Source organism: Haliaeetus albicilla, chromosome 2 (assembly GCF_947461875.1).
Source record: "Haliaeetus albicilla chromosome 2, bHalAlb1.1, whole genome shotgun sequence".
Taxonomy (NCBI): Eukaryota; Metazoa; Chordata; class Aves; order Accipitriformes; family Accipitridae; genus Haliaeetus; species Haliaeetus albicilla.
The window spans coordinates 17,636,855-17,648,731 of NC_091484.1; the positions used below are offsets into that span (position 1 = coordinate 17,636,855).

The following is an 11,877-nucleotide window of genomic DNA, read 5'->3' on the forward strand; positions in this document are numbered from 1 at the left end:
TGCTTTTAAGGGTCTGGTACGCCCTGGTCTCCCTGAGGAGGTGAATCTTCGCAGGTGTTCAGGGCAAAATGCCTGTAAGATTTATGCGAGTAAAGTACACGGTGCTCAGCTCTGGCAAGTGAGCCGAGCGTACCGCTGAAGCCATCAAGTTATACCTTAAGGGTGTTTTCACCAGGAAGCCTCAGCGCCTGGAGTTCTGTTGCTACAGATAACGGATTGAACCCCCTTCCCCCTGTGACGGTTGTGTCTGCCTGCACTGTGGACCTGCTCCAGCAGTTTGGCAGGAAAATGAAGGTGCTCTGCTCAAAGAATCGTCCTCAAATGGCTAGTTGGATTAAAACGCTTCAGGTAGTACCAGAAAAACCCCAGTCCCTTTCAGATGTTCACACGGAGAAGGAGGGCATCTGGGAGTGCCTCTTCCCCTCCACCGACTGGAAAGGGGCTTGGATGGCTTTCAGGCATTTGCACTGTCGCGTCTAAGCGAGGTTGGAGTCTTAAGCTATGCAAAACGGCAAAAATCAATGGAGGGCGATGATATAGATTGAAATGTCTCTTACCTGTGTTCCTCTGTCAGCTTCACCACCATGGGCAAAAGTTCATACAGCGCAAATACACCAGGCAGACCCTGGTCTCCCAGTAGCCCGTTGGCTATCTTCTCATGTCGCGTAACCGAAAACGGGTTAGTCCTTACCACCTAGCAGGAAACAAACACAGCAAACGTCGTCTCATTAGCGAGGAACAGGAAAGGCTACTAAAACATGAGTTCAGTGAACCGTATCAGTGTAGCCCTGCCCACTCACTTGTGGGGGGCCTGACAGTGCTTACAAAGGGTCGTAAAAAAAGCACCATCAGGATGGAGTCTATTTTTCCTACAGGCTATCAGTTAAAGCCCCAGCTAGCCCAAAGAATGAGTGATGCATCAGTCCCCAGGCCGGACTGTTTTGGTCTCTGCTGGCAAGTAACGGCACAAGCTGTTCCTCTCGACCTCAACCCCAAGTCCACGTCATCTTCCACCAAAATGTAGTCCACCCAAGCATGCTTCAGGAGACAGCACCGGTAGGAGAAAGCCATATGTATATGCAAGAGTGAGAAAAACGGAAGTAATACATAAAGGCAGGAGAGTGCCAGGGCTGCAGAAGGACACCGGTTGCCCATCTTTATATAAACAAAGATCACCCTGCAGCATTCTCCTGCACCCTGCCATTCTTCTAACCGTTGCCCATACCAGTCCTCCTCTTAGAGCAAATCAGCTGGGTTTCTGTAAAATGACATTACCTTCCCCTATTGACATTATCCCTAAAATGACATTAGTATCCCTAATAAGCTATCTGACCAGGAAGGCCAAGGCGCGGCTGGAACTGAACCTGGCAAAGGACGCAAAGAATAACAAGAAGGGCTTCTACAGGTATGTCAGCCCGAAAAGGAAGGCCAAAGAAAGCGCTCCCCCCGCCCCGATGAGCAAGACTGGCAAACTGGTTACAAGGGACAAGGAGAAGGCCGAGGTACTCAACAACTTTTTTGCCTCAGTCTTCACTGGCAGCCTCTCTTCCCACACCTCTCCAGTGGGTGGACCGCAAGACGGAGACTAGGGCAGCAAAGGCCCTCCTCCAGCAAAGATCAGGTTCGTGACCACCTGAGGAACCTGAACATACATACGTCCGTGGGACCTGACGAGATGCATCCCAGAGTCCTGAGGGAACTGGCTGATGGAGTCGCCAAGCCGCTCTCCATGATATTTGGAAAGTCACGGCAGTCGGGTGAAGTCCCTGGTGACTGGAAAAAGGGAAGCATGACACCCATTTTTAAAAAAGGTAGAAAGGAGGACCCTGAGAACTACCGACTGGTCAGCCTCACCTCTGTGCCTGGGAAGGTCATGGAACAGATCCTCCTAGAAGCTATGCTAAGGCACGTGGTGGACAGGGAGGTGGTTCGAGGCAGCCAGCAGGGCTTCACCAAGGGCAAGTCCTGCCTGGCCAACCTAGCGGCCTTCTATGATGGAACGACTACACCAGTGGACGAGGGAAGAGCTACAAACGTCGTCTATCTGGACTTCTGTAAGGCCTTTGACACGGTCCCCCACAACGTCCTTCTCTCTAAATTGGGAGAGATACGGATTTGATGGGTGAACTGTTTGATGGACGAGGAATTGGTTGGATGGTCTCATCCAGAGGGTAGTGGTCAACGGCTCAATGTCCAGATGGAGATCGGTGACAAGCGGTGTCCCTCAGGGGTCCGTACTGCGACCAATACTGCTTAATATCTTCATCAATGACATCGACAGTGGGATCGAGTGCACCCTCAGCAAGGTTGCAGATGACGCCAAGCTGAGCGGTGCAGCTGACACGCCTGAGGGATGGGATGCCATCCAGAGGGACCTGGACACACTTGAGAAGTCGGCCCATGTGAACCTCATGAGGTTCAACAAGGCCAAGTGCAAGGTCCTGCACCTGGGGCGGGGCAACCCCCGCTATCAGTACAGGCTGCAGGATGAAGGGATTGAGACCAGCCCTGCGGAGAAGGGCTTGGGGGTACTGGTGGATGAAAAGCCAGCAATGTGCACTCACAGCCCAGAAAGCCAACCGTACGCCCAGGCTGTATCAAACGAAGCATGGCCAGCAGGTCGAGGGAGGTGATTCTGCCCCTCTACTCCGCTCTGGTGAGAGCCCACCTGCAGTACTGCGTCCAGCTCCAGGGTCCTCACTACAAGACAGACACGGACCTGCGGGAGTGGGTCCAGAGGAGGGCCACAAAAACGATCAGAGGGATGGAACGCCTCTGCTGTGAGGAAAGGCCGAGAGAGTTGGGGTTGTTCAGCCTCGAGAAGAGAAGGCTCTGGGGAGACCTTATCACGGCCTTCCAGTACTTAAAGGGGGCTTATAAGAAAGATGGGGACAAACGTTTTAGCAGAGCCTGTTGTGACAGGACACGGTGTAAAACTACAAGAGGGTAGATTCAGACCAGATACAAGGAAGAAACTTTTTACGATGATGGTGGTGGTGAAACCCTGGAACAGGTTGCCCAGAGAGGTGGTAGATGCCCCATCCCCGGAAACTTTCAAGGTTACCTTGGACGGGGCTCTGAGCAACCTGATCTACTTGAAGATGTCCCCCCCGCCACTCACTGCGGGGAAGGGGGCGGGCCGGGTGGACTACACGACCTTTAAAGGTCTCTTCCACCCCAAACTATTCTATGATTACCTTTAAAAAAATCCAATGGCTTACGAACCCTCGGAAAAACTCCTACTGAGTATTCTGAGATTAGCAGGCTTGGTGCATGAATTCCCAGGAGAAATTCTCTAGCCTGTTGTACTAATGAGATTAAGCAAGATCATCATCACCCCATCCGACTTCAACAGGCAGAAGTCGCTCCAACAAGTCACCACGTCCTCCGCAACTACATTATCTGCACAGAGCAACTAATAATCCCCCAACACATTATCTCCAACACTGATACGTTAAAATCGTTTAAGACAAAGATTCTCAACCTCTTCCACCTGGTGACCTCCTTTACCACAGAAGAGTGACCTGGCATGGCTCTCCTTTCAGCTTTCAGGAAATCTTCTCAGCTCCCAGCCTAGATCAACAGCTCCTCCCAAAGGAGATTTATGGGCACAGCAAGTAACAGAAATTAGTTAACCCTCTAGTTAAAACGGCTGGGGGGCGGGGCGGGGAGGGGAGGGGCGGGGGGGAAGGATACGGCAACACTGACTCTCAACAGCGTGCACTGCAAAAACGAGCAGAGCAGGAGAGGAGAGAGATATTCCGATCCTTACAATGAAAAGACACACCGATTCAGACAGAGCAGCACTTAAAACTCGTACCAAAAAGGGGAAGCGCAACAGCTTTGCCAGTGTGCTTTCTAGGCCGTATAAAATGACTCCCTAGCTAGCCAAAGGGCTAATATATGGACAAGCAATCATTTCAAGCGCAACAGAGAAACAAAAACGCAGGAATTAACCACTAAAAGGAAAAACACAGTGGCATGCCCATATATGTTAAGTGAGCTCTAAAGCAGCATGCCAGGTAACAATGCTGGTTATATTTAGACTCTTTCCCACTTCTTAAGGGAACAGAAAGGTCATTTTAGGAGCAACCAAAGCTATCCAGAAGTGCACTCGAGGTTTACATTCACACCATGTTAACATTCAAAGCTGGGTAACAAGTTTTTGTTCTTAATCGGTCCTGTGCTTCTTTTGTCACACCTGATGCACAGAGAAGGCAGCGTACCACGAGGCTGTTTTGTTCCTTCTGCTGCAAGATCCCAACAAAGGCGAATACCTGGAAGGATGGGGGGCGGGGCAGGAGAAAAGTACGTTTGGACGACATACCTCAAAGGAGGTTAAGTAACCTCCTTTTTTGTTTGTTTCGGAAGACCGTTCACGTATATTCACCACTCTGCATGACTAACCAACAACTGTCACAGACTTACACCTCCTCAGAGATGGGCCTCTGAATCCTTCACACAGCAGTTTCGACCCACTTTGCCACACGCTACAGCCCTGGCGGGGCTTCTACAACAGCATGTTTCGTGGTACGGAGAAGCTATGGAAGGTACGGAGAGCCTCCAGGTGGCTGCTTGACAAACGTTAGGCATTCCCAGCAACTGGTACGACTTGAGCTCTGACCGATTATAGCCCAGTGACAAACGGAAATGTCACGTTGTTGGTCTCCAAAACGAGCTTGACACAACTGGAAAACAGCTTGTCCGTCTGCACAGAAATGGGTGAGACCTTGCGTCTTTCAGCACCGAGACAACCAAACTCTGAAAGGAGTTTACCAGCGTAAAAAGGAAAGTCCTCAGCAATGCTGAGGATGAAATAAGAATCTCAGCCTCCGGTATTCAGTTTGGGGATGAAAACGGTTAATTCCCCGGCAGACGCTACTTTGGGACAGAAGTTAAGAACGAGCTCACACAAAACACCCCCTATGGAAGGAATACTGTACAGGCCATCCGCCAGAGGATTTGGATCTCCTCCACACTGAAACGGTGTCCTCGACTGATGGAGACTGAGTTTTCTTTCTTTGCTTCTGTGGTTTTTTTCTGGGCCAAAGAAAAAGCTGAAGCCTGGAATCATGAATCCCTCAAGATGGAAACACCTCTGCGGAAGGACGCAACTTGACAGATGGGACAGACCAAGTCACTACAGAGACAATAACAGCGAGGGAGAGTCCACAACCTATGGGCTGCCACGGATCCATTCTTACAGAAGAATTCTTTGCAGGTAGGAGGAATGAGAAACACCAAATGACACCCGTTGTTTGTGTGAGCGATAAATGCCTGGTCTTTGCTCCCGTAAGGATGCAAAGCCTGCAGCAGAAGTGAGAAGGCAAAGCCATAACCAGGTTTCATTCCAAGACGGCTCACGTAACGGTGAACTAATTTACACAGCTCCCCTCTGGACACCAAATAACCCCAGAAAAGATTCCGTTTGACGAGATACAGCCTTTGCGCTGCTGCAAAGGTAGCGCAATTTGCGCTGCCCTTAAACAGGCACGTGCACAAACTATAGACAACCGAACTCTGCACGGTCTTAGCAATCGTGAGCGCAGCTTCCAAAGGCAGACCAAAACCGCAACGGTCCTCATCATTCTCTGAACACGGGCCCAGGAGGATTTCATTGCACAGACCTTCATAGACGCTTTGGAAAAAAAACACGCGTGCAACACAACTGTATTAATTCAAGCGCTAAGAAGATACAAAAAGGTGTAAAGGTTACCGCACGTCCTCCGACTCTGCCCCGTAACAGCTCTCGCAGCGATCCGCATCCAAAGAACTTGGATCAAACACTTTTTCTTCTTCTTTCCCCAGCTCTAAGACAAAAGAGGATGCAAAGCGACGAGGCAGTGACTAGAAACGCTATCTTGTACTCTTGTTCCGTTCTGTGCGCAACAACTGTTCTACACACAAACGCAACGATTCTGTGTCGCAAGCTGCGCGTCCTGCACCCAAAGCCCACCTGAAACGGTATGCGCAGAGCCTGCTGAGGTGCGAAGTAAGACCAAGAAGCAGAGTGACATTTGTCATCTCAAACGCACCCTCCAGAGCAAGAACCGGCTATCTGTAAGCCTCGCTGGAGCGCTGATCAGACGTTACTTGCCTAAAGGCTTTGTTAAAACATCGTCTACTTCAGACAACGTCGCACAGTAAATGGCGACAATTGTAACAGGACCTGTTACACAAACAAAATTTTAAATAGCAGTCAACGGCAGTCAACAGTGCACAACGCAGAATCCTGTCCCAAGACGGGTAGGGAACACGGTTATACCTTGCTGTGAAACAAGATCAGAGCGAGAGTCTCCCGAACGGAAAATTGGCACCCAGTCCTCCAGGACGACAACGCTGACAAGGCACACACGTTAACCCCTGCTCACTAGAAGTCTCCAAGGAATTTCTACCTTCTTCGTGACTTAACGATTCTGACAATGTCTGTGCCACGTGTGTGCTGAACGCGCAGCCGCAGTACGGCTGGGGCACGAACTCATGGAAATTCATGGTCTTACGTGCAGAAGGCTGAAGAGGGACAAAAACATTGGCTCTTATTATAAGAGGCCCCCTTAAAAGCAGGCCGTTTCAACGCACAAACCCTGAAGGACAGGACCAAGTCTCTTGCGTAACAAAAGCCCTCTAAGGCTCACTATCCAGGCACGGCTGCGCTACCCTCTATAAGCCTTGAAAAGGTGGCTCCTTGGATCACTAACGCTGGGGAAGGGGACAAGGTACATAGTCAGACACTGCTGAGGGGATAAAACGTTATCAGGGCCCTGTCTGTTGAGACTGGGGGGTATAACAGGCGGACAGAAGCGAGTATTAAACAAGTCTGTATTTCGTACTAGCCACAGGAAAAAAAAAGAGATTTTAAATGGAAACCATGAAATGGGCATCAAAATCAGTCATTACCCTTATTTCTTTAATCACATACTCTACGGCAGTGACGCTCAAGCAAATAAGAGCTTTTAGGAAAATATCCCCATTAGTAAACAACCGTGCGAGACTTTCTTTCTAAAGCTCCCAACATTCAAAGCAGTTGAAAGCGCACTTAAGAATTCATTGTTCAAAAAGCGGTACGGCTTTTAATCTCGTAATTACACTCAAAGACAGCGTCGGGAAGAATACAGCTAAATAATCGCGACGCTTTGTCAAAGCCACGATTCCCACCACTTCAACAAGAACACCTGTACGATACCCGGAGTCTTTCAAGACACAGCAACCAGTAACAGCTTTTTAAATGGAATCAGTAGCTGCCCGTTGAGCTGTCGCAGAGACAGCATCCAGAGGGAATGCACACAGCCTGGATACTACAAAGAAACCGCAGCGCATAGAACTCTACACGCAGGGTTTCTTGCCGTTAACACGGTCCTCAACTTGCACGCAGATATGATGCGTGAAATTGGAAAACTCTGTCCACGGTAAAAGGAAGGAAACGGTAAGAGCCGCCAATAAAGAATTCAGTCATTTCTTGTCATTCAATGGAAAGGAGTAAGACGACATCCCAAGCGCAGAACGCAACCTACCACAGAAATCATTCAGCTATTAACTATTTTAATGTAACTATGATTAGGAAAAGCCTCCAGATGCTACTCCGTAAAAGTTGGGTATGCTTTACTAAATTTAAGGTCAATACTGCTACGGCTGCCATTTAAGTAACTGACTGAAGGTCAGCGCTACTAACAGAAACTGATAATCGTAGAGTTTAATGAAGACGCGTGGATACTTCTGACCTAACCTGCAACACGGGTGATGGAAACCAAACTAGCCGCGTGCTCTTTCCAGACAGCAGAAGAAATTGCTTGTTGCCTGCAATGCATCTGATCTCTTTTGAAATGCCTCTTCCAGGTGAGACCGTTTGCTCCTTACGAGCTTCTCCTCCTCTCCATTGATCACACAAGGAGCCAGAGCAACCGGTTCCGACGGAGTAATGCCAACGGAGACTGGCAATACAAGTAAGGCAGGAGGCCTACACGCGTTAACAGAGAATTAGATACAGAACAGCTGGTTTTGTCCCCGGGCGTTACATTTGTCACGCCACAACCTCTGAATACAGAAAGGCTGCTAAGCGAACACAGCAGTAACAGCACTATCACCGCGTTCCCGTGGCAGCAGGAGAAACTCCCGTACCTACCAATCGTTCAGCTCTTGGCTTAGTTTAGCCTTGCAACTTCAAGAACAGAAAAGTTCAATCCGAGTGATACAAATCAACAAATTCAGCTCGTGCCGACACGTAGAACTGCACCATCTCCCAGAAAAAGTAAGAAGGAGCTCGTGTCTTGGAAAGGAAAAGTCAGGACAGTATTACTGTTAGGTTGCAACACTTTGCCAGAATCGTTTCTGGTTTGTATCGAAGCGCAACGATGAGTCATAACACCAAACGAATGTAAAGGAGAGGTTTATGTAGCCAAGGACCACTTACTACAACCTGTAACCGACAAACCAACTAAAATATATTTATCTAGGGAGGCATTAGCACACACAAAGTCAATGCAGTAAGGTGCAAGCTTGGGCTTAAGGGTCGAGTCACTGGAGCCTTCCCTGGAGAGAGGCTCTTTCCTCTAACCAGGTCGTCCCGTTTGCCAGCCCACTGCGATTTAAAGGTACAACCAAAGCCAAGTTTTGCCAGAACAGCTGCTTGATTCCCAGTCATAAAAGACCATTCACGCAGCAGCTTTATTCCTGAAATGCACCCGTGAGTCCTCGTCGTAATTTCAGAGGGACTAGGCAGAGATCTGCCTCGCAAAAGCTGCCAGTATAACAGGAGTTCGCCTGATCGGCCAGTTTAAGAGATCTGCGTGCTATAAACTCTTCAAAAGTTTGCGGTCTTTAAATGCTCTTCAGCTGTCACTTGTGCCCGTGAATCTCAAAACAGGCACACGGTGACGGAAAGACGACGAGAGCGTCCACCCAAGAAAGGCAGAATAGCACCTTACCGTGGCTCTCGGCCTCCGGACTCACACGATTGCCGGCTTTATCCAAACGTTGGTTGTTTAAACGGATTGTGCTCTACATCCAGCTGCTGCTCTCCTGCTACGTCCCTGGCATCGATGCTCAAATCTGAAATCAGTGAGCAAGGAAAGCGGTCTATAAACACACGTTTGTTACGGCCTGCGGCAGGCTGAGGAAGCATTCAGCCAGTGAAAATACAGACTCTTGCAGCGAGGGCGATAAGAACGTGCCAAAGCCGAAGAGGGCGTATGGCTGGGGACAAGTGACGTACAGGGAACAAAACGCACGTTGCGGCACCCTGAACGACCCTTCCAAATACGGGGTTGGGTTTGGTGCACCAGGAGGACGGTTTCCAGCTGCCCAGAAAGCGTTACCCTGAAAGGTAATACACTTAAGGCAAAAGAAACCAAAACCAAACCCCTCAAAGCCCATAACCATTTCCAGGAGTACAGGAGTTAAGCTTCACATTGGTTGAAAGCTGCCTCCTACCACTACCCCCTCACCCTTCCCCCTTCACCACCAGCACATTTCCTCCTGACCCCTTTTCACAAAGAAGACGGAGAAGGTCTGGGGTCTCGGCCCGGTATCGAAGCACCGTGATGCGCTTGCCGGCTACACGCTCTCTTACGAAGACTGACAGCTTCTCTGCACAAAACAGCAGGGGCTTCCGAACTCTCTGGCCTTCCCGCGCCCTTTTAAACGTGAGGAAGGCAAAGACCAACAGTATCTCGGGTGGTCACAAGGAAGTCAGACTCACTACATTTAGAGCCCAACGCACTACCCAAAGGAATTACCGCAACACAACAAGAGGCAGGGAAGATTAGCACACAGTCGGATAACGTGCACAGCAGCGGTACGCAGGAAGACTTGCAAAATTTTCCGTCGCTTCACCCCGCAGCTTTGTTTTGAATTTAGTTAAAAGGTAACCCGACTATTAACGCTCACTCCGGTTTTAAAAACTCGGGACAAAGGTTATCACGTGGCGTTGGCGTTGCAGTCAGAACTGAAGTACAAAAACCACGGAAAAGTTGCGCCTCGCCAAGTAACTTCCCAAGGAGACTCTAAAGTGTTCCAGCAACAGTACAGTCAAATCTCGAGTCCCAGGCGAACACCGAACGCTGTGCCAGCGTTTTCAGTATGACCGAGCTCTCTGACAAAGCACCACACCGCACAGAAACGTAAGCGGGTTTATACCTTAGCCTCACGTATCATCTCAAAAGGTAATACAGCCTGCCTGGAAGCGCTGGTTTAAGCGCCCAGCGGGCCTGGCTGGAATCACTGCGTAACCACCAGGGATCACCAATTCCTCCCTGTCCGTGGCCCAGGCAGCAGCGCAGCACTCGGAAGCACCGGGCACACCGAGCCTGTCGGGCCCTCGGCAAGTATGAAAATTATCCCCAACGTTCAGAAGGCTGACTCACAAGCACAAGGCGTATGCGGAAGAATAACATCGAGACTGATCTTCGGTTTAGCTCCCCTTGATTTGTCAAGGCGCAATTCCGGATGAACCTAGGAACAAGGGAAAAACGGAGAGTCCTGTTTCACTTGGAAGCCCATCAAAAGGCCTCCTTCTTTCCCTCGACTGCTCTGGCTCACCAGCTGATTTTTAAGAGGTGGGATTCAAGAGACACCTGAGCTGCTGCCTCCCACCGCAGCCAAGCGCTTGCCATTTCTAACGCTTTTTTTTAAGAAAGGTAGTAACTTGGGAATCTTAGAACCTGGGGTGGGGACGGGGGCTCCCGCGCTTCCTTGCTTTCCTTTGCATTGCCTGCTCGTAGGCGGCAGAGGCAGCGAGAAGAGACTTTGGGACGCTCTCCTGCCACCGCGTTACAGGAAGCCACAAGCCACCCTTGGCGCCAAGCGGCTTTCGGGGGAGGGCAGCCCGCTCCCGGCCTCAAGGCCACCAGCTCGGAGAAAGAAAAAAACCCCACGCAGATCTGCGGCGGGTGAAGCTGCCGCGTGGGCAGCCCGCAGGAGGCGGCGGAGGAGGTGGCGGAGGAGGCGGCGGCTCGGCGGGGGTGCGGAGGCACGGCAGGCCGCCCCGGGCCGCAGGGCCGCCCCGGCCAGAAGCAGCACCGCGGGGCCGGGCCGGGCCGGGCCCCCCCCGACGCCGCCACTCACCTCCTTGGTGAGGTAGTACTGCAGCTCCGAGAAGAAAAGCAGCACCATGATGAGCCCGCTGACAACCGTCACTGCCGGGGAGACGAGAACCGCCGTCAGCCCCGCCGGTCGCGCGCGCCCGCCTCGCCTCGCCTCAGTCCCGCCTCAGCCCGCCCGCCGCCGCCGCCGCCCCGAGCCGCTGCCGAGCGCCGGCCCGCAAGGCCCCCCCGCCGGCCGCCGCCCCACGGCGAGGCCCGGGCCCGCCCGCCGGCCCCCGGCCGCCCTCACCCCGCCCGCTCACCCAGCGCGCCCCCGCACGTCTTGACCCGAAAGCCCTCCAGGGTCTTGTCTTGGGGAAGGCATCGAACCGCTTCAGCCGCCACAGCGAGTCCATGGCGCCGCGCGGCCCGGAACCAAACCCGCCTTCCGGCGCCGGGCCGGCACCGCCCCGCCACCGCCCCGCCGGGCAGCGCGGCCCGAAGCCGGCCGAGGGGGGGTCCGGGGGGACGGGCGGGGAGGGGCTGGGGCTCCCGGGCTCCTCCGGGGCGGGAAGGTCCTCGCTGCCGCCTCGCCCTCTTCTGACCCTCCCTGCCAGCGGCCCCCGGGCCTCTCCAGGACACCCGAGAGACGCTGACTGTGCCGAGATCGGTTAGCTGGGAAGGGCTTGAGACCAAGGCGGAGCTGCTGGCAGAGAGCAGTTTTCACTCAGTTTGACCTCCTCCCCAGCCCAGCCCAGCCCATCCCAGCCCCTGCCTCCAGCTTTGAAAGGGCTGGCGTTTGTGACCCCCGCCCTTCGGAGAACAACCGAGCTGTCCCTCAGGCTGGCTGTCGCAGCGACAA

The 11,877-nt window shown here is 52.1% G+C and overlaps 1 protein-coding gene across 1 annotated transcript; it reads right to left on the bottom strand.

Annotated features, from left to right (window-relative positions):
- Positions 1–5,712: 5,712 nt before the first annotated feature.
- Positions 5,713–11,528, bottom strand: LOC138688270 (endoplasmic reticulum-Golgi intermediate compartment protein 3-like). The gene is given in 7 exon segments (XM_069799554.1): positions 5,713–5,810; positions 8,922–8,973; positions 8,975–9,045; positions 10,359–10,446; positions 11,059–11,129; positions 11,339–11,384; positions 11,387–11,528. Coding segments are annotated over 7 exon segments (471 nt in total). The 5' UTR covers positions 11,432–11,528.
- Positions 11,529–11,877: the final 349 nt, after the last annotated feature.